The sequence below is a fragment of the Oreochromis niloticus genome, linkage group LG18, assembly GCF_001858045.2.
Source record: "Oreochromis niloticus isolate F11D_XX linkage group LG18, O_niloticus_UMD_NMBU, whole genome shotgun sequence".
In the NCBI taxonomy this organism is placed as follows: domain Eukaryota; kingdom Metazoa; phylum Chordata; class Actinopteri; order Cichliformes; family Cichlidae; genus Oreochromis; species Oreochromis niloticus.
In genome coordinates, this window is record NC_031982.2 from 21,109,075 (window position 1) to 21,133,071 (window position 23,997).

At 38.9% G+C, this 23,997-nt stretch overlaps 1 protein-coding gene across 7 annotated transcripts in view; it reads right to left on the reverse strand.

Moving 5' to 3' along the window:
• The window catches only part of pde1cb (phosphodiesterase 1C, calmodulin-dependent b), a 102,833-nt gene that overhangs the window by 56,676 nt on the left and 22,160 nt on the right, over nucleotides 1-23,997 (reverse strand). For 4 of the 7 annotated variants that reach the window (XM_005476501.4, XM_019347989.2, XM_025900612.1 and 1 more), the window contains 2 exons: nucleotides 16,666-16,713; nucleotides 15,868-16,033 (listed from right to left, as the gene is read on the reverse strand). In XM_005476501.4, the coding sequence (XP_005476558.1) occupies nucleotides 15,868-16,033; nucleotides 16,666-16,713 (214 nt within the window). Of the gene's footprint in view, nucleotides 1-200; nucleotides 228-6,599; nucleotides 8,051-15,867; nucleotides 16,034-16,665; nucleotides 16,717-23,997 lie in introns of those variants that run through there. The other 3 variants (XM_025900613.1, XM_013269614.3, XM_013269611.3) reach the window with 3 other exon arrangements.

The following is a 23,997-nucleotide window of genomic DNA, read 5'->3' on the forward strand; positions in this document are numbered from 1 at the left end:
AGTGTTTTTGCACTGAAAGCAACAATGAATAATTAATAATAATAATAATATTAATAAAAAAGTTATTTCCTAAGGTCCAGTGATGCAGATAGTAGGAAATGAAAAGAAGACAGGCAGAAAGTGGAGGGGGTAAAATATGAAGGAGAGATGGGTAGGCACAGGGGAAAAGGAGGAGGTCCAGTCCCAGCAGCAAGTCTTACCTCTGGGATGTCTTCTTGTACTTGCGCCTGCCAGAGAAAGAACAAACACGAGGAGAATGAGGCTTCGGAAAGACAGGACGAAAGGACATTGGGGTCATGCAAAAACCAGCTGAACATTACACTATAAAGAATACACAAATGATTGAGCTATCGCTATCTTTCTTGTGCTGAAAATTTAATAAAAGATGCAGCCCTGTCATATGAACCAAGCACAATCTGCTTTTTTTTTTAGCAAAGGAAAGAACTACACATTTACCCATTATAATGCTTATTTTAATGAATATGAAGTAAAACTGAGAATCCAAAATAATACAGATCAGTTATCAAATTTAAAGGAAAAATCTCCAGGGTTCAGGAAGCCTATTGTGAAGAGATAAGATGGCTCTGTTATGCTTTACTGAGCATTTTGCTCAAATGGTAAGGCTCCACGTTTCTCCTTAGAGGATAAGGTCACGGCAAATCAACACAAAGTTGTTTTAAAGTGATCAGCTTTATCCTAGGAAGAAATATTTCAGTCCTGATGGGAGTGATTTCTTCCAGGATGGCAATGTCCCTATTTTGAGGGTACAATCATGTGCTATGACCTTTGCATTTACCAGATCTCGACTGAACACATAAGGGAGACTTTGGAGTGACATTGCTCTCCACTGCAATCATCAAAATGCCAAATAAGGAATGTGTTGCTCTCTCCAGTGGAGTTCCAGAGGCAGAGAATCGATACTAAGGTGTATTAAAATGTCTTTAATGTGCATATGGTGGCCCAACAGCTTGCTAAAACAATTCATTTAGTTTAGTTTTTTTTTCCTTTTAATTCATCACTGATCTGTATATAAACTTAATGGCAAATTGCATCATCAACTTCATGGCTTACTAGAATTGAGGCACATCAATAGTGTAAATGATCAAATCTCACAAATGCAAGCCTGCTCATGCAAAGAAGGCATTTATTGAGATGAAATGGGCAATTTAGCACATGTTCAGTGGGTCTAATTCCTAACACTTGACTAACAACATAAAAAGTAAGAGTGCACGATTAGAACACAATAGTGACTCATTAAAATAAGAAACTTTTTCACTGATACTGGATCAAATGGGTACATTATAACAGTTACATGTAAATAAGTGAAGAGCTTTAGAGTCTACTTTTTTGAGTCTACTGTTACAGTAACGTGAAGTAAGAATGCAAATGCTTACAATCACTTATGCAGAAAAGGGATTTAAGAGAGGCATACCAATATGCAAAAAGACACACACACATACACGGCATTCAAACTCCACTCGATCCCACCAACCTTACTTCTACACTCACGTACAAACATTGGGAAACCTACACAGCTACATTAACACACCTATTGTACTATCACTTACGTTTGGCCCTAAAACACACCCACACCTCCATGAAGTGATAACAGCATGGCTCTAAAAGCTGAGGTCATACACACACTCACTCACACACACTTACAGCACTCATGACAGCAAAGTGGGGGGAGGCATAAACTGTTTGACTACAGACATCTATTTAAATTCTAGTCAGGCACAATTCACAGCACTTAGCTTGATTTGCTCCTCCGTTGCTTTCTGTATCAATCTTTTAGAGCTCAGTGCAAAACTGCAAGCTAAGGAAGTTAATCCCCGTAAAGAAATGTTGAGAGCTCCCTTGAAATTAGTGGGAAAGGAAGAATGAATAAATCATTTAGGGTTGATGAAGCCATTGAAATGAAAACAAAATGAAGTGCCACGGTTTAACAGGGTAAACAATACAAAGAAAGACTAAATAAATAGTTTTTGGGGAATTATATTGATGAGACTTAAAAGACAGATCAATACTACATTAAGTAACTACAGGGAAAGCCAGGAGGCAAAAGCAGAACTAATAATGCATTATTTCTTTTTTCTAATCTTAGGTCACAGGTTTTGCCCTTTTACCCTCTTTTGGTGCATGGGTCTTCTAATTAATTCTAATTAGATGTGGACAAGAAGTGAGGATGGGTCAGAGAATTCTAGGAATTATCACAATTATAAAGGTTAAACATTATAGTAAATGTAACCTTAAAATAAACTAAACATGATACTTCCACGGGGGGTAAGGGGGATGACTCGTCTATCACTGGGGGTGAAGTCACTGAGAGAGTTAAACTCTTTGGTGGCAGGGCCTCTGGGGTGGATGTGGGTTGGTGGTTCCCATCTTTAAGAAGGGGGACCAGAGCGTGTGCTCCTACTATAGGGGGAACACACTCGTCAGCCTACCTGGGAAGGTCTACGCCAGGGTGCAGGAAAGGAGAGTCCGTCTGTTTGTCAAACATCAGGTACAGGAGGAACAATGCGGTTTTCGTCCCAGTCATGGAACACTGGACCAGTTCTTTACCCTCTCGGGGGATACTTGAGGGTGCATGGGAGTTTGCCGAATGAGTCTACATGTGTTTTGTGGACTTGGAGAAGGCATTTGACCGTGTCCCTAGGACTGTTCTGTGGGAGGCGCAGGAGTATGGGGTGCCTGGCCCATTGCTACGAGCCATTTGATCCTTACAGAACCATTGGAAGAGCTTGGTCTGCTTAGCTGGCAATGGGTGAGACTCATTCCTGGTGGGTGTCAGACTCTGCCACAGCTGCCCTTTGTCACCAATTCTGTTCCTAAATTTTTTGGACAGAATTTCTAGGTGTAGCCGAGTGGTGGAAGGCTTCAACTTGGGCAGTCTCAGAATCCCATCTCAGCTGGCAGATTATGTGGTTCTGTTGGCTTCATCAGGTGGTGGCCTGTTACTATATTATTAGTTATAATGTATTTTATAGTTTATATTTATTTTAAACTAGTCCACACAATTATTTGTCGTGATATTACCATATACCATATATATCTTATGCACATAATTTTTGTCTGTGCATTAGTCAGCTAGTAGACAAATAATATGAGTATATATTTTTATTCATTTAGTTAGTCTACGTATTAGCCTATCTTATAACACCATAAGAAATGGATAAGAATGAATGTCATGTTTTATAGCAGGTGCAGAGCTAGAGCTGAGGAAGTTCTGGTAAATATTGCAATATTTTTGGACAGATTTAATAATTTGTGGTTACCAAAAAGTTTTGAAGCGATATTTCATTTCAGTTCGCACAAAAAATAAATTTTCTATTTATTTACTTACATTAACATACATACCTCCAGAGCTCTGCAATTTTAATTAATATAAAGACTTGTTTTATTTGGTCGCCTGCCAGTGGCATCACATCTTCCCCAAACCCTCTAGTCGATAAACCTCCCAAGGAAGTACAGTAAATACTGGATGATTAGGCTTACAATAAAGTTATAACATTACAGTAATATTAGCCCTTCTCAATTACTTTGACTGAAGATAACAGCACTAGGCAATCCCACAACTGAATTCAACACATGGGATGATAAATATTTGCTCTAATCATTTAAGTACTAATCGTCTCACTAATCATTTTACAATTGGTTAAGTATTTTTAACTATAACAAGCAAAACACGCTGCTCAAAATAATTCAACAAACACTTGATCATCACAGTTTAACACAGAGTCACTTCAACTTCACAGATATCAGTCTTTCTAGTAACTAAGCTTAAATCATTGCGAATCAATTTCACTTGCTTTGGTGCAAACCCAAGTGCCTGGAAAGGCATCAACAAGACAACTGAAAAACTGGGGATGGTTTTTCAGGTAGTGACCAAAGACTTTTGCTCTGTCCTTCTCCTTATGCTTTTTTTCTTGTTTTTGTTTTGGGTGCGTCCTTGTCACTACTAGTAGCATGAGATAATACCTGCACCCCATTCAAATTGTACAGGTCCAGCAAACCTTCTTGCAAGCCATTGCAAAAAGCACTAATTGTGATTTACTGAAGGACAGCTGGACAGGGCTTAGACATGCATCAACCCAGCACCAGGGCTGGTATTGGTGACTTTGTATAACAGGAGGAGCACTGCCCTTTCTCAAGTGGGCTACTCATGTGCACATTTCTGATGGGCTGTGATCAGAGGTCCAACTGAAGGACACCCTCATGCCACCCTGAAGGAGTCTGTTTCTCAAGTATCTTCAGGTCATTTTGAAGGGCTCTTCCAGGAGACCTCCTGATCCTCTTTACACAAACTGGCAGATATACTTTTTTTTAATAGCCCATCTCCTGGTGCCTCCTCAACACTTTTGAGACTCCGCTGAGAGACAAAGTAAACTTTCAGGACAACACCAACGTGACAGCACATATGGATGTGATATCCTGGAGAAGTAAGACTACTGACTAGTTATGTATTTTGAATGAGCTCCAGGTACCGTGTGCGCTACCAGTAGTGACAGATACTAGCAAAAACAAAAACTAGAGAAAAATCAGTCAGGAGGGATGAGGAGAGAGCAATGATCTGTGGACAGCACCTGCAAAATCATTTTAGGGGCTTTCTTTTTGTCTCTCCAGTGTGCTCCAGTGCACTTCGGGTAAAGTGCACATTTTCTTACATGTACTTGGGATCTATGTTACTGTTTATGACTGTTATTGGATTGCTATGATTATCATAATTTGAGGGCATAATACTGCCCTCTCCTCAAGCAAGCACTTTTTTATGAACTGTTTACCAACTAATTAAATAATTCATTTCTATTAATCAATGGGAGACAGATTAGGTCTGCCTAAGTAAGCTAATTTATCAATACAAATACACTGGAATCCACTCACTGATATATTACATATAAAAATAAGGGCCATCTATTACAGGCTGCTAACCACGGTGTACACCGCATCATTGAAGACTGAGCATAGAGATAACTGTCCAAAACATATGCTCTGTCAATCCACAAATGTTTGGTACACTCTGTGGAGTACACTGTGCCAGAAACTGTGCTGTGTCAACCAGCAAACTCACATACAAATCACACAGCTGACAAACAAATCTAGGGTAAGCTAGCAGCACCTATAGTAAATATCCCCAAGTGGACTCAAACACGTCCACAATCTATATCACCCACTCAAACACATGCACAGTCATCTTTTCGCAATCTCAAACACCTCAATGCAATTAAGCACAGAAAATATACTCTGTGAGTTTATTTTGTGAGTCTGTGTCAACATCTGTGGGTGCTGCCTGTCAGTTGGGGGCTCACTCTTTTTAGACAGAGGCTTTTTGTGAGATTAAAGGCTAATATGATCTCTGACACACTACAGGAGCCCTCAGAGCACCCAGCAAACTGCTGTGTAGCCCTTTAAAAAAAGAAAAAGAAAACGAAGGAAGGGGGGAAAAAAGGCCTGAGCTCCCGTTACATTCATCTGACTCACTATCCATCAATTACCCAAAAAGACAGATGGTTATGACGGTGAGCAAATTGAAGAGACAATGAAGTCATCCAAGGAAACTAAATGTGGCAGAGGATGGTGGTGGAACATCAAGCTTTTAACACAGGAGAGATAAACAATGCATAATCACGGAGCTATATAATTAAATACTGGCAAATAAAAAGTAACAAAAAATATTTGGTATTAGAGTTACAGGAACTCTAACTGCTGCCTTTATGTGCAGGAGGGAAATGTATTTCATTGAGACCTCGAGCAGCAGCATTAAAGATATCCTTCATAGCCCAACCCTCCTAGCAACAGTGCTGTCTCCTCCCCCTGCTGAGTAGGAATGATGTGAACCGAAAATGGATAAAAGAACATTTCACACTTCAACTTACATATAAAGTGCTTTCCTCTCAGGGAGAAAGGTCATAGAGGTGTTGATTGGTGGCGAATGTGACAAAGTAAGTAAGGATCTTTAAAGAAACCAGCAGAAATAAGAGATGAGACGTTTTGAAGGTTTGTGAAATGTTAAAACAAAAAAAGAATGAACCCCATAACGCTCAGTATCTGAAAAATACACTCTTTTAGCCACTGACGTTTAAATGCACAGACTTGCTGCACAAGTCTGCATGGGCAGCAGGTGTTTATTGCACATCTGATGAGACAGTGAAAACACAATGAAAAGTTGAGAAGAGTAAAGATTTTCTTGCTCAAGAGTGAGCAACACCGATGTTCTTCTTCCTTCCTGTTCAGTTAGGCAAACAAACCATTTGGAAATGTATGGTTATGTTTGGCCTGAGTAATTACATACACACACTCCCTCTCTGTTTTTCTTTCTATTTTACATTTTCACTCTGGGTTCTGTCTCCCATAAACTGACATACACACAACACAACTGAAACTATAAAAGAAATGAGTGTGATAGTCATGCTTTTATTATAACAACCATAATAAAGGCTACAGAAACTGCGCCTCTTTTTTTGTCAAAAATGTGAATAATTCACACGATTGCAGATCAACTCACTTCTAAACATCAAAATGCCTCATTCAAACATGCTGAAGCATGCACAGTGCTGCTTCACACACTTGTTGAAAAGAATAAAAGTGGATATACTCACAGTCCCCGGAGCCGGAGCCAAATCTTCTCTATCTGTTCTGGCTGGAGGTACTTCAGGGCCGTGCTTTCAAACTCCTCAATCTCTTTGGTGGGAGACTCCATGTCTGACGGAGTTACGGATTTGCCAACAACAGATCAAAAAAAAAAGTTTAATCCCTGTCAAATGTGAACAGTGAGGAAGATGCAACGCAAAGAAGAGAAGTGCTGCGATGTGTTGGAACCCGGGATGTGACCGAGGTTTCCTCTCTTACAGTAGTTCCCACAGCTGCGACAAACCGGCTGCCATCCCTTCTGTTTCTCTCTTTTCCCTCTAGTTATGTGATAGAGAGTGTGTGACTGAAACTAAATAACACTCAAGCAGCTGTGGTAGTCATGAAGCAGTCCAACTGTACCTCTTTCCTCTCTCCCTCTCTTTCTCTGTTACTCATTCACTTCTCTCTTGTGTCAGCGCAGGGGTCCTGGAGCCGTGCCATGCTCTCCCAGCAACAACGGGATGCAGACGGCAGGGCAGCGCAATCCGGGATTAACGCTCACTGCCGAGCCCTCCGCACATGAGGGAGGGAGGGGAAAAGAGCACCAGTCAAAGAGAGGGAGGAGTCTGGCTGATAATGAGAAACCATGTTCTGTTTCATCTACTGGAAAACTGGAGGGAGTGAGGAAGAAAAATGAGTGGGGACAGACGTGAAGAAAAGGAAAAAAGACTTTAGGAGAAGACGAAAGCGCAAGTGCGGTGAATTCCTGTGCAGAATTTGCTGGTTTAAAAAAAGAAAAATACTTGCAAGAGGACATTTTCTTTTGAAATGTCAAAACAGTGACACAGCATTATCTTTTTGTAAGCGTCTAATTTACAAATGCAGTTGCTCAACATTTAACTCATTCACTAAAAATATGGCAGCTTGATGACAGCTGAAATGTAGATAATGCATGTTTAGTACAACATATTAGATGCCATGCCAAGAGGGATTAAATAGCATGCAGAGAGTGTGCTGACACTGATTTGACAGAGATTACTTTGATCCATCGAGCACATTCAGGACCGCCCCACATTCAGCCCCCTAAAAATGGAGCAATTTAAAACATGGAATATTATTCCCTTTGTTTATTTTTCTTGCTTTCTCTAACAAAACACCCTACAGCATCTAAATACCACAGTGCTCTCTGCCAAGCCCTTGTGGGCAGAAATGTCAGCCAAGCCAGCAATAAGTGTAATACTGTCATAACTTTATAAGACTCATACCCATCGTTCTACACAGACTTGTGCATATATAGTGTGGTATCCTACATATATATAATAAAAAGCTATGTCTGTAATTGTAAGTAGTAAGTCCTTAGTGCTGGATAGTCTATTTTAAACCTGCATGGTGCATGGTGCATTGTGTGCTGGAAATATATTCTACACAAGCATACTAAACTTTTCGTGTTTGCTTAACAACTAGTGAAGCATATTAGTTATTTTCTTAGGTTTCATTTATTTATCCTTTTCCAAGTCCAACTGGAACATTGCTTGGATGACTCACCCCCCCTTACCTGCTCCCCCGAGCCCCTTACCATACTCTAAGGTCTTTCAATTACTTGATGCAGGATGTAGGGATAATGCCGGGGCGCCACCTCAAAGGGGCTCTTTCTTTCATCTGGTGAGATGCGTCCTCCATGAGGACAGAAGAGAGAGGTTTGCCTGAGTGCCACGAACCTGCTGATGTCCTCTTCAAAGGTGCGTTTATGCATCTGTTTTTTCTTTCCTTTCAGTTTCTTTCCTTTCCTGGCTGCCTTTCTTCACACCATTCTTTATGACTGTTTTTCTACCTGTCTGTGAAGGTATGCTGCCCCCAGGAGATATCAAGCCACATCCAGAGATGGCAGGTTAACTTGAGCAGAAACTACAATGACAACTTCACTTGTGACTGCTTCTGGTTCACAGATTTGCACCCCAGGGATTGGATGCACCGTGTAGTCTGTATGTGTGGTGTCATACTGCACCAGGAACACAAAGATTCCATCAAAAACGATGATTTAAAGGAGCTGGTCAATTTAAACTGTGCAGCAGTCACTGCACCCAAGAATCAAGTGTGTTGCAGAGAAGGTAAATAAATCTGTGACTCTTGGTGAGAAGCTTGTGAAAATCAGAAAATGTGTGGAGAGATTTAGAGCTTTCCTTTACTTGCTAAGGGTCAAATTTCCATTTAAAACACACTCAGTAGAACAATTTTGACAATTGTGGACAATTTGGGTAAGAATTACAGCTATCATTATTATTATTATAGCATTCCATGATAACTGTACATGGAAACTGCTGGAAATATTGTGCTGATAGCAATCAAATCATGGTTATGGTGTCTGAACATTGAACCCCCTACACCTTTTCAATAATGCAATAAAATCTCAGAATCAACATCCACTTTATGCAGCGAAGGGCAAGATGTGCAGCCTTTTCTCACACAGTCATTTGGCAAATTAGTCTCCTGTGACTACTCTCAGTTTTATACGTAGAAAAGTCCAACAGTATGAATACGATTGAGGAAACAGGTCGAAAGTGCTTTCCAGCCTTTCAGGTTACCTTCAAATGTGGCTGTTCAGAGCTGCTATAACACTTTCTCCTTCAGACATCGTACAAACTAATTCATGTCAAGGGTGCCCACAATTTGATGGATAGGCTACCTACAACACTTGTTTAAGGTTAGACATACTGCAGACCCAAACCTGACCTTAGAACATAAACGACAGACTGTTTCAAGCACTAGCAATAAATGTAGGCATGGGAAGTAAACAAGAAAGCATTGAATCATCTCTAATTATCTCCGAGAGATGTTTATAACAATAAACCTCCCTTTGGCATAAACTATCTTTGGATCGCTCAGTCACATTTAATTACCTGACATATCGTTGTAGCTTTGGTTAATTATTGACAAATTATTTTACCATTACTAGAGGTTTAAGGAGAAAATATTTATAGCAACTCACACTGACTAGAAAAACGCTCAGTGATTTATGAAATGCTATGATAAAGAATGCAGCCTGGTTAAGTAGCCTCCAGCCTTTGCACCAAAAGAATCTCAGACAACACTTTAATTACATTGCCACCTGATGAATGAAACACCTTCCAGCAAAAAAGCACTGTAGTAATGTGCCGAGTTTGTGCCACTGAATTGCAGGAGAACGCGATACAACAATGATGAGTATGTGATGAAGTATTAGGAATTCTTTTGCTTGCTGCTGAGTCATACTCTGTGCCACTGTTGCCAGCGAATTTGACTATAAAATTGAGAGTATTTAACAGGGTGAGCAAAGATGCACAAACGCACATAACAAGCAAAATGTGTCATGTGTAACAGGGTAAAACAAATATGATGAACCAACAAAAGCAAAAAAGCGATGATGGTCCTTCACATAATGAAACTAAATACTGAAAGTCCCTGATAATTACAATTACAAAAGCTGTTTGCCATAAAAAGGAATTCCAATGAATCCTGTCTTACAAAAATGAATTATTTGCAAGGATCTGCTGAATATTACACTCTGCTACAGCTTCCTTGTCACAGTGCTTGAGTCTTCTTAAAGCTCACACATCGAAATCAAGACATTAACAGCTCTGGCCATTTGGAGGTACATGAAAAATTCAAATCTCATTTAAATTTCTGGGCAAGTCGATAAGGATATCTATGCATCAAAATAGCAGGCGCCTTTGCAGTAATGACCACGTTTTGGTGGAGATCATGAATCACAAAATATGATTACGCATCACTGCTTCATTTCTGGTTTTGTATTGGAAGTACTGTAGATACAGAGATGGGTGGGAGAAATTGAGGACACCCAGCTGTAAATCTATATTTATTTGCAAAAGGATGGGGGTTGAGAATTATTTCAGACAAGAAATTTCCTATTTCTCCATCCCCACGACTGATTCTGATAGGTCAGTGGTGACGGAACATCTGAAGAGAAACCCAGGGTTAAGGATTAATGTGGTCAAGCTCGCATAATGTAAAAGCAGTTTACACAAGAACAGGCCTTCTCTTCCGCATGTGTGGTTGAAAAAGTCCAGCTGGTTACGGCAGCTTAATCTGGGTTTTTTTGTGCCTCTCTAAATGATCTAACTGGGGCAAAAAACTTTTCTGCTGTCGCGTCATTCTATTCACTCTTTGGGCCTTTTTTGTACAGATATTCATGGTCCCAGAGGATGACTCTCTCTCTCGATACTCTGCATAACAATAGCCTTCAGTGGTAAATTCCATAATAGTAATTAACAATTTTTGTTACACATACATATTATTTAAGGTGTTTACAAGAGGATTCGAAAGTGTCTGGAAACCTCTATTTTAAACATTTCACATCTGAAATTCTGTTACGTTGACTTGCTAAATTCTCAGCTTGTCCTCAGTAGCCCTTGTTTAAATCTTTAACCTGCCATCCACACTGAACAGACAGAGAACAGGAGGTTGTGTAAGCTCATTAGTTGGAGATAACTATGGTAACCGGAGGGGTTAACAGGGCATTAATCTGTTTGAGAGACAACTACAAACTAAATACAGACTGTTTAACCTCTCAGAGAGCTAAATGCAGCTTACAAGTGCAGATCCCTCTTGTGATTTGTGTGTGCACTGTACTAAAAATAGTATTGACTATTTTTAGGTAATTTCAGTCATTTTCAAAATCAAAAGTATTACTTAAACTCATTCAATTTAAACATGTTTTGCTTATTGCTACTCCACTACTTAACAGTGGGATGTCCAGGCTCTGGGGAGGCCAGTCCATGACTGACAGTGCTCCTGACAGTGATCCATGTATGCTTATAGTGCATTGGCAGCTATTGCCAATTAAATATACCTCCCTCCTAACCTCCTTTTTGGTGCAAAAAATACAATGTTGTGCCTGTCAATCTGTGTCATCCATCTATACGTTGTTTGTTTGCATTTTTCACAGAGAAATGAGGACAAAATATGTTTTCGTGAGAGGCTGCTCATAAGAAAGTGGCTAGAGGTCTACCACAACCAGAACACTGGTTCCTGCCTTGGTTTAGGTGCCTTTTTAATGCTTGACTGATTCATAGATCAACATTAAGTGACCTAACAAATCAAGATGTTCTAAAAATGGTGAAGTGCAAAGACTGGACTGAAAATAAATGAAACAGCAGAAAAATGTGCAAAAAAAACTTTGAAGAATCTTTTATTCTGGATCCTTGGAAGCAAAATATAGAGAAATGTGGGACTCTTGCACAACACTGTAATTTTATGAATATCAGTCTTTAAAAATTATTATCTCTTATTTATTATGTACCATAAAATGTCTCTGAAACAATTGTATTAATGTTTTTTTTATTTCTAATTGTCATGTCAAGCATTTTGGTATTTATCTAAAAATTAAAATATCTTCCATAAACCTCAAGCAGTGAGAGAAAACTTATGGTGGGTAATATTATTGTCAGACAGGGGTAAAATCATGGTTACTATGTAATAAAATCCAAATTAATGCTTTAAAAATTAATTTAAATTAAAGTTTTAAAGTTTTTATGAGGGCAGGGAATCTTGTTGATATGTGTGGTTCTTTTTTCCCCCCATCACACCTCTGTTGTTATGCCTCTAATATAAAAAGTCTATGATAGATGGTGATTTACTGCGCAGGGTTAAAGCTAAGGAAATGTTGCACTTACTGTAAATAACAGCTTAAAGTGACAAATGCTGCAGGAAATTTATGCTACGTGGACAAAATACTTCACCGGCCCCCTTAGTGCCTTCCAGTCTGTAAAGGCTCTGATCCTATTAATACATTAATCCAGCAAGAAGATTGATGTAAAGCAGTGGCAGAGCCTAAAGAGAGGAATACTCATGTAATGGGTGATTATAATGCACAGTGTATTTAAAAGCTGTTATGCGGGCAGAGAGAAGACACTATTACTGAGTGAGGTTAAAGGGAATGAGCTAAGGGAATGGGGAGAACCATAGAAATCGTCTCTGCAGAATTTTTAGTCTACTTCCAAATGTCATTTTATTTAATTACTACAGCGGAAGGCAATGCAGACACACATTTTTACCCTTATTGTGCAAATGCAAATATTTTAAAAAATTTACATTTGGTTAACTTTATTTTGGGGATTTATGCACCTATTTCATCCTAAATTAAAATGCAGTATCTTTCTATCCCATTAACTTTTTAATTTTCTAAAAATAATACATTATGACTACTTCCTGCAAGTCACCCTAATGCATCTAATGATCTATATCTAAGAAGAAAGAAAACGGCTGTAGACAGTAAAGATTCAGACTTTGGGCGACGCTGCACCACTCTGCGTTCTGCATATTTTAAAGTTTTACTTTTCTCCCTGCTACACATAAAACTATACTCCATATCAAGCTGTATAATATCCAGAAATATGTGCCACGCAGCAGTGACTTTGCCCAGCAGAGCCTCATTAACCCGCTAGTAAGGCTAGTGATGGAGCTTGTTGCTGCAGGGAGGATGTCAGCGGGGGGCTGCGAACCTGCGGCTGCAGCCAATGGAAGGGTCAGCCTCAGAAACTGTTGGATGGCACGATGAAGACAGCCACCTTAATCAGCTGTGCAATGTTCACAGCAGCAAACAGCATCCAATTAAGCAGTAGCCAAATCCCACTGAGGACCTCAGAAGAATGTCTGTCTAGGTTTTGGCTGCATGTGTACATTTATTGAACGTTTGTCTGTGCTGATTCTGTTTTTCTCACCATTTGTTAAGCATCTACCCACCTTTGTAATCATTTTCACTACCCTCTATTTATCATTTTTTCTGCTGTTTTTGAAAGTGCCTTCATTTGGTGAAACATAGACTTGACATGAATTTTTAGTGCATTCCTATCAGTCACTACCTATCCATAAGGACTGTCAAAAAAGGGGGTTCAGTAAAAAAAAAAAAAAAAGCACAGTTATAAATCTAGCACTAAATCTCAAAGGACCATTAGTGGAATAAGATTGGAATACAATGGAAATTGGTTTCTAATAAAAAGACAATTCTAGCTAATGAATAACAACCTCTTCCCAAAATCTTTCACTCTTCCTCCTATGGGACGATAACAAAATAATCCTAATGGCTTTTTTGTATCATACTCATCTCTTTAAAGATTTGGCTTTCAAAGCAGTAATTTTGAAAAGAAAAAAAGTCAATCAATTAATGAAACCATTGATTCAGATAGAGAGTAAGTGCTGATCAAAATGATGGTTCAGAAACTCCTGCACACTAATATCGTGTTTGTGTTGCATATATCAAGTTCAGGCAATTAGGAAAATGAATGCAATGGCAATCTGTCATCTTCTGACATGGCAAATTCTGAAGGATCAAAAAAAAGTACAAAACAATTTGATTCTGCATAAAAATCACAGGTTTCCCCTTCTGCATGAATGCAAACTATTATCTATTCAATAGGTAGCCAGTGCTTTAAAAGACTATGGTTTCCCTAATGAACAGAAGAAACAGCGTGGCACCAGCCGAACAGATGAGTCACCGTGCGTTTATATACTAATGGCTCCATATTGTGTTTTAGTCCTCCCAGTGTGTGTGTGTGTGTGTGTAAACTGTAATCCTAAACCAGTTGCAAGCAGCAGCCACGTAAGCACCAGGCGACCTTTCAGCTTGAAAAAGGGAAAATCAGGTAGTCAAGTAACTGCGGGATTGACTGGAAAACAATTTAATTATATTCACCTGAGTCCAGTTTATGACAGTCAGTATGTTTTAAGGCTCTCCAATCCTTCCCGCTAAACATCATATGATCTCGCTCTATTCTCCAATAAATCTAATTATCAGGAGGATAACGGCCAGCACCGGCCTTGGAGGTGACACTGTAGTTACATCATTTCATGGATTACTGCTAGTTCCAGTGTCATTTAATCACCCTGTGCCATAATCTGGCTAGTTGTCATTTAAGATGTACATCCCTGTGACTCCCTGCAGTTTTGACCTGTATTAACCACAGTTGGCGTGGCGTCCCCTGACTTTCAGTGGGATCAGGACAAAGGTAATCATTGAACAGTATAAATCATTGTAAGCATAACATTGCACTTTTCCACAGCTAACATTCATCACCTGCTATCACTATTTCACCAGCCAACACATTTTAGTAAAAATACAAAAAAAAGACTGGAGTAATTCCTAGCATATTTTATTTGTTTTAAACTGTTAGCGCCATTGAAAAGAATCATTCCCTTGCCAGTTCTTGAAAAAAATAGGCAAACTGTTCATCCTCAGCCAAGGATGAACAGCCTCATGCTTGGCAATTGTTCCCCCACTCTGATTGAGGCTAAAGTTATGGCTAAATGACAAATGAACTGTTTCCTCTACGGAAGGTAGGAGTGCTTTCAGCTCACCCAGTGTTTTTTTTTTTTTCTAATCTGAGCTATAGGTTTTAACTAAAGGACTAGCCTATGTCCAGTCAAGTGGAAAAGCACTTTCTCCTTGTCACCACCCTCCTCTGGAAAAGGGATCTGTGTTCCAGGGGAGACTGGCAGAGAACAACGACACTGTAATTTGAGATAACATAGAGAAGAGCTGGAGAGGAAGCATTTGTTACTGCAGACTGGAAACGAAGGAAAACCCGAAAACAACACTTGGATGGGATTTGAGAAGTCACAAACTGAGCACTGTAAAATTGTGATCTCTGTGAGGACTTGCTAGACAAAAATATCAGGAAAACAAGTGAAAATCATCTGGCCATAACTCCCTGTCTACTTTCTGTACTATTAAAATCTTGTTATCAAGTACTAAAGTGCACTTTTAGTATCCTCTGACAAATGCTTACTTATTGCCACCTGAGACATATTGCAGTCTCCAGGGCCATCAAGGTTAATTGGAATCAGGTGTTAAAAGACATGCAATATTCTAAAAGTGACAACAAATTATGTTAATGGTAGTTTGAAGTCCTTGTTATCAAGGTGGAATCAATCACGCCCAAGTCCCTCGAGGTCAGCAGCCATATATAGCAATTAACAGAGTAAATGTGAGTGTGCATGCGTATGTGTGTGCATCAGCTAAATGTCAGACAGGAGATTATCTTCTTCATTAAAAAAACAAACCTGAAGAGGTTCAACTTTAATATATCGCCTGCTCAAGTTCATTCTGATCCAAAAACAGAAAACAAATACAAAATACAGAGCAATGCCTGATGGTGAGCTATGCCACATTGTAAGATAATGAGCTGAACATGGCTGCTGATGTCCCACTGTAGCACCACACAGGATGCATTTCATGATAATTAACATATAATGAGGATTACTTGTTTTGGCATCATTACTGGGATATTTCTGACAGCAGCAAACCTGATGGCAGTTTTCTCTGTGGCATCTGGTTCATCTGCTGCAGGAAGATCATCGGCCAGAATCTCTTCAGGACTCCGTGGGTCATTCAGGGGGGGCTTCTGCTCTTTGCCTTTGATCCCCATCCCTGCAGTGATGGCATTCCACAAAGCACTCTGGGACTTTGAGCCTAAATAAAACAAAAGCCTGCTGGTGTAACAGTCATTTCATACAGTGAATAAACCGTTAATTTGTTTCAAGGTGTTGTTTCACAAAAAAATATTGAAGCATTGGCTGCTGGAGTACATTTCACTGAAAGGGAGTGACAGATTTCAGCGCCTCTGTAATACTGCCCTCATGTGGATGATTGTCGTTAGTGCCAGTGCGCTTACTTAAGAGGAGAGGAGGCAACTTTCTTTCCCAGTTATAGGTCTTTTTCAGCTAATTAACCACTCCTACATCCACACATTTGCATGAAGACATCTATTACTGCAAATATATTATAACATATTATTACATATCTTCAGTTTAAGTCACTATTATTTACCAAACACTTTTTAACCCATTTTTTTTTACTTTCTGGTCAAGGCAAACTGTCTCTAAATTATCTCTGTAGAAAAGACTTGCTATGAAAATCTATTGTCATAAAAAAAACAAAGAAATATGAAGTATGGTTGCAAATATTTTGATACAGACTTTCAGCACTTTCTCATATCCATTTTGTTGAGTTGGTCAGAACTCTTTTTAAATATCTCAAAAACTTGGATGGATGGAAGTGTGATGAGCTGAATAACAGTGAAGTATAACAATGGTGATACTTACGTGCAAAACTGGCCTGAGGTCTTGCTGAGCTGTCTTCTTCATTAGCCACTAGAAGGAAAAAACGATTAAATAAATAATTCAACAAATATTAAAGTGGTGCATCAAGAATGATAATTTGAAACCTCTTTAGCAAAACTTTTTAATTAAGATGTTTAGTACATACAGTATCTGTAGTACATTATTTTTTATATTGTATTTGTGGTGAATAGGTGTTTGACTTAATGCTTTCATGTATTTGCTGTTGCTATCTCTGTACTTTTGCCCAGCTGGAATTTCAACAGTCCCTTAAACATATTTGCACAGTATGGTAGTGAAGAACACACTCATTAGCTACATCCTTAGCTATACATGTTCAACTGCCTGTTAAGGCAGATATCTGATCAGCAAACGACATAGCAGCAACTTCTTTTAATCACGTAGGCAAGTTCAAGACGACCTGCTGGAGATCAAAGTGAGCATCAGAAGTGAGAAGAATTTAAGTGACTTTGAATGTGACATGGTTGCTGGTGATCAGATACTGCTGATTTACTGGAATCTTCCCACACCTCCATCTGCAGGGTTTATAGCGCTTGGTCTTAAAAGAGAAAACATCCAGGGTGCAGCAGTACTCTGGGTGGAAATACCTTGCTTATGATAGAGGTCAAAGGAGAATGACAAGACTGCTCCAAGCTGGTAAGAAGGCAATAATAACTCAAATAACCACTTGTAACAACCAAGGTATGCAGAAAAGTTCTTAGAACACACAATACGCCAAATCTTGAAGCAGATGAGCTACAGAACCAGAAGATCACACAGAGTGCCACTGTTGTCAGCCAAGTACAGAAAACTGAGTTTCACATGAGCTCAGTAAAACTTGGGAAGATTGACAAAACATTCCCTGGTTTGATGAGTCTTGATTTCTGGTATGACATTTGGATTGTAGGGTCAGAATTGGGTGTAAACAACATGAAAGCATGGATCCATCCTGCCTTGTATGTGGTTAAGGCTGCTGCTGGTGGTGTAATGATGTGGGGATACTTCTTGGCACACTCTGGGCCATTTAGTACCAGCTGAGTATCCTTTAAACGCTACAGCCTGAATTCACATAATGCATATGCACCCAACAAAGGAGCAACTGTGTGAGGCTATCAAGTTGATATGGGCCAAAATCTCTGAGGAATGTTTCCCGCACCTTTTTCTGTACCATAAACATTAATAAACGCAGTTCTAAAGGCAAAAAGGCGTCCAAGCCAGTGTCAGCAATGTGTACCTAATGAGGTGGCCAGTGAGTGTAAGTTGACAGGAATTTAACAGCAATGTTAAATTCATTCATGTCATCACATAAACATGGCAGCAAGCTGCTGACCAAGCCTCATAAGGGGTCATGTGATGTATTCATTAACTCAGGAGGGTATGGAAGGATTAACAGCCAGGATCTTCTTGCTCTGAGGCAACAGTGGTAACCACCTCACCAGCAAGCTGGCCCACAACTACAACTTGTTTAAGTAATTTCCAAATTATCACCACAGTATAAATGAAATGAAACAACAACAAGTTAATTATTTTGTATTTGGCATAAATTTACATGTTGCTACATTTTGTTATCAGCAGGACTAAAGCTGTAAGAGAAGGGCTCTAGGGTGCCAGTGTTCACCAACTAAACAGTCTCTCAAATTCAGGCAGTGTGAATGTTGCAGCTCAACCCAGCTCAGGTCCACCAACACTTCACCACAATCAATAACTCTGGCTGCTCTCCAGCACAGTTATTTTGTAACACCGCAGTTCTGTGAGTTCGTTAAGTGCATCAATGTGAATTTAACTCATTAGGTAAAGCTTTTCACCAAGAGAACTGCTCATTTGGAAAGCTGAAAAATATTTACAGTAGCAGCCATCATGCTTTATGAACGACTGTAGGTCCATCAGTGAGTTCTCAGGCATTTCGGTTTATTTTTTGTTTTTTTGTATATTGTCAGAACAATTCTGCTTTTGCAGGCCCAATTTTTAAATTGGTTTCTTTAAGAACCACGGATAAAACATTTATAAAACAAAACAGTTACAAATTATAAAACATTGCTTACATCCCACTCCAGCAGATCTTCAAGGGTCTTTAAAAAGAGCTTGCAAACACTTAAAACTAGATTTCTGTTCATATAATGAGTAATTACAAATGGAGAAACTCCATATCCTTTATTAATCACATACTAACATTTAAAACCAGATACAAGATAATCAAAGTGGAATATGATATTTATTAATATCTTAAAAACACTTCTCACCACAGACATGTAGAGCTAGCAGACTCCATACTAAAACTGCAGGGAGCTCAACTTCACAACCTGGTGGCCCAAAAGGTGTTGCTACAAGGCGCTTTTAACTAATCATGACAGATAAATTTTAAAAAAAAAAACAACATATATTATTCAAGGCCTAATCAGAAGGTTGTATTAATTTTTTTATATGAACATAAATATAACAAAAAAGTTACTGTGATTCTATCTTTCATCTCTGTTAATGAATTTGAATCTATTTATTGCCCCCTGTTGGTTTGACTTACAGCAATAAAAACAGTGGTTTGTCCCACTAATAGAACAGTACCCCTATAACTAGAAGATCTGTTGCCCAATTACATGGCTAATGGAGCACATATACGCAGACTTAAGGGACTGCAGTGTCCTGGGTTTTAACAAGAAATTATTTTATGCCTTTGAGATGTGGTCTGTAAGTCAAATTTTAAATGTTCCCAATGTAATTAGCTGTACTGCAAAAGTTCCACAGTAAAAGAAGGAAGTTAGAGGTTACGTTATTGCATTACTGTGGAGGTGGCATAGAGGGTCATCATGTAACATTGACACAACTCATTACGAAGCCATTAATAGTCTGAGTGTATTGGAGTTTACTTCTTCACTACAGTTAGTCCAGCTACAATTCAAAAACTACATTTGTACACAATGAGTAAAGTTTCCTATCAGAAGAACTGCACAGATGTTTGATGGTATCTTAGTTGCTGACAAATTGCATCCCTGCCAATATTATGAAGCACCGAAAGTCATTGACCCACTATCTGACCTACATAAGGAAAAAAAAACACCAGGGACATGTTTAAGACTCGGGTACAGAACCTGTTAATGTCCACACTCCAGAATCCTGAGGAAGGATGTCGCATTATTAGAGCATTTGTCAACAATATGAGAATGAAAGTGACCTTTCACCTGCTAATAACATGAGATGGAAGAGTATCTTACAAGTTAACCAATGCAACTGGTACACCACAAACTCACAGTTGCCTTAAAATTAAGACTAATTCACGTAATTTAAGTTTCATTAGTTCGTTACCCTGAAAAAGCAGCAGGAAAAATCTTTTATATTCTGTTACAGTAATTACTATCATCTACACTGTTTTAACAACCTTCAATTAGTGTTTCAGTGACTGCATTTCTAATTTTGTCATCATCAGCTGACTACCGAGTTTCATTTGTGTTTGTTAAAGGACCTCAAATCCTGAGATATTTCTTATACTCTTTTCTCTTCATCATTCAGTCTGCAGTTGAACAACTGTGTCTTGAAATGAACTTGTTGTTGTGTCTAATTGTGCTTTGGGACCAAGTGTATTATTTTGCTTACGACAATGTCATGCTCTGTTAATCAACATGGGCAACCGAAGGATAAACGATTTAAAAATGGCCTTGTGGGATATAACGCTGCATTTGGACTTCTGTGGGCCTCCATGAAATTCTACTTCTAGTAGATAACAAAACAGACCCGTCATCAGCTTCCTGTGACAAATATAAACAGCATTGTTTGATTTTGGCCTTTGGTGTTAATCAGATTAGCCGCCCTTGTAAATAAGGAACTCTAAGGATATGAACAAGGTTAGATGCAAAAGTCAGTGTTCCACGTTTCAGCACTGTAGCCATGAGTGGATCATAGACTCATGAGACTAAAGGTTAAGAACATAGTGAAACAAATCCCCTCTAATCTTTTTTCATTTTTGTTTTGTACCCTATATTAACTGTTTGTTTTACTCTGTTTGTTTTTCATCTTTTCAAATTTCCATCTTTTCAATTTTTTTCCTTCCTGCAAAAGATAAAATATACTTTAATGCCTCATTTTGAATTTAGGGCTAGTTACATGAATTTATTCCACCAAATGTGTTCTTGGAGATGGACAAGCCAACACAGCCATTTATGTAAAACCCCATTTGATCATGAGACTATTACCATTAGTGGGTAGTTAGAGGAGAGAAATCGCAGGTGTGTGCTTGGATTTTAGCTGCCAAAATGTTGCTTATTTTTCCAAGTAAGCAAAATGTGTTTTGTTTCCAGTTTATTTAATTTAAGGTAGGTGAGAAATTCAATCACAAATGATGGATTTTGTTTAAATTAGTCATTTAACTAAACCCATATAAGAATCTTTCAGACATGCACTCCTATCCAGCATCTGAACACGCTAGCTCCATATCTAAATGCACACCATGATCACTTTAAGGCAAATTACACAATGATCTAGTAACATTTATGCATCAGAAACATGTACAAGTAGTCATTTAGATACTGTACAAGTCTGAACAGTTAGACGAGAACAGTTAGGCACGCACAAGATTACAACTGTGCATATGTCTCTCCCACATCTTTGTGCGTTGTTCAGCTCACTAACAAACGTGATTTCTTTGGATGATGCCCTAAACAGTAAAAGCATCGCAGAAAACTGTTGCCTACTCTCATGCTTTTGGCATGAGACACCCACTTTCACTCTCCTCCTCACTCTGCTAAAGCTAGTCTCACAAACAACTGAGAATCACTCTATAAACAACATAAAGTGCATGCATACAGTGCCCGATTTCTATTTTATTTTTGCATATTTGTCACACTTAAATGTTTCAGATCATCAAACACACCTGTAAATACACAATTCAGTGTTGAAATTTTAAAAATCATTTATTAAAAGGGAAAAAAAGCTATCCGAACGTACCTGCCCCAGGTGAAAAAGTCATTTTCCGACCCTTACCCCTTAAAAGATGACCTATGTGTGATTAACCATGTCTTTTTAGCAAGCTGAATTTAATTTCACTATCCATACCCAGGACTGATAACAGGGAGACCTGCTAAACCTGCAACCTGTCTGTAAAAATAAAGTAAAATAGGTTTAAAGATGTGAAAAACCCACACACCATGCCTTAATCTAAAGAAACAGCTGAGAGACAAAGTCACTAACATCTATCAGTCTGGAAAGGCTTACAAACCCATTTCTCAGACTCCAGCGAACCACAGTGAGAACCATTATCCACAAATGGAGCAAACTTGGAACAGTGGTGAACCTTCCCAGGAGTGACCGGCCTACTAAAATTACTCCCAGAGTGCATCAACGACTCATTCAGGAGGTCACAAAAGTACCCAGAACAACATCTAAAGAACTGCAGGCCTCACTTGCCTCAGTTAAGGTCAGTGTTCATGATTCACCAATAAGAGAGAGACTGGGGAAAAATGTCACTGCTGACCAAAAAGAACGCAAAGGCTCATCTCACATTTACCAAAAAATATCTGGATTATCTGGTGTAAAACACAGCATTTCATAAAAAGAACAGTCAAACATAGTGACCGTAGTGTGATCGTCTGGGGCTGCTTTGCTGCTTCAAGGTCTTGCTGTACATGATGGAACCATGAATTCTGCTCTCAACAAAAAAATCCTGAAGGAGAATGTCCAGCCATCAATTTTTTCTCTGAAGCTCAAGCACATTTATGCAGCATGAAACACCAATGGCCAATGAAGTGGCCTCGAAAAAACTGAACCTAAATCTGACGCAGATGCTTTAGTATGACCTTGAACACAAACTTCATGATCAAAAACCCTTCAATGTGGCTGAATTAACAACTCTGTAAAAGAAGAGTGGGACAAAATTCATGTAAAGACTCATTGCCAGTTATGATAAATGACTGACTGGAGCTGTTGTGCAAAGAGTGGCACAATCAGTTATGTAGTTTAAACCAGCGGTCCCCAACCCCCAGGCCTCAGACCGGTACCGGTCCGTGAGTCGTTTGGTACCGGGCCGCGAAAGTTCAGGCTCAGGTGTGAAATGTATGGTTTTCATGGTTTTTATCGGTTTTCAGCGTTATTTTGTTATCTTTTTTATCGTTAACTCGGTTTTCCTGGGTCTTTTCACGTGTGTTATGAATAAATATTCTTTTTTTCGGTACCGGTACTAGTTTTATTTTGTTGTATTTATCCGCGACACCTTAAAGGCCGGTCCGTGAAAATATTGTCGGGCATAAACCGGTCCGTGAGGCAAAAAAGGTTGGGGACCGCTGGTTTAAACCATTCCTATGTAAATCTTTGAGATTTTGCACAGGAACATCCGAGCAATTATTGAAATACTCCAGCTTATCTGGCACCAACAACCATATCACATTCACTGTCACTAAAATGACCCTTCTGATGTCCATTTGTGTATGCTGAAACACACACAGTTTTAACAGCAGACATTTTAGACCTTTAACATCAGTGAACACAGACTCCATATCTAGTTTATTTCCATCCCCTTTGTTGTTTAATACAACACATTTATTTATTTATTTATTTATTTTTATAAAAATACAACTTTAAGGTGCAATATTTATACTGTGATCATGGCAGGACCTGTGGCAGCTGGTCAGATTAATATGAGTCGCCAGTAACGAAAATATTCCCAGTTTAAAATTTTAACAGTAGCTGAAATTAATTGTAGCAATAATTTGACATTTTCAGTGTTTGCAGAAAACTTTCTTCTGACATTATTACAGGACATATATGCAGCATCGATTTTCAAAGTGAGTGTAAAAAAAATGTAAGAAAAATAAGAAGTAGGCCTGGTTAAAGGCAAAATGCATTATCAGATAAAGTTAAGTTCTCACAAGCAGGCTTTGCATTAACAAAAGAACAAAATGCCACAGCACTAATTTTCCATTTGCTTACAGAGCACAAGTCTGTTAAGTGGTGAATAGGTCACTACATTTCATCTAACCAGTGAGGTAAATGGGGCTGACACTGTCAGTGTTAGTTTTTCCACTTGACCTTCACTCTCCTTCACTACATCCTGCTGTTTTCCAAAAAAGTAGGTCAAAAGTCTGCATTGGAGCTGTGTCACATCGCACTGTCCACACTGATACTGGTCTAATGTTTTATTCGATATGAAAGTGTCATACTGGAATATCATTGCTATAGCAACGCCATGTATTTACATTCCCTAGTGTGCAAAACAATGAAACGAGCTCGGGCATGTCCGAGAGCAAGTGTTTAAAGGAGATAAAAAGGGAGCTACTTAAACAACCTCCAATTAGTGATGGTAAATTTGATTCTTTTTACTGAATCGAGTTTTAATGA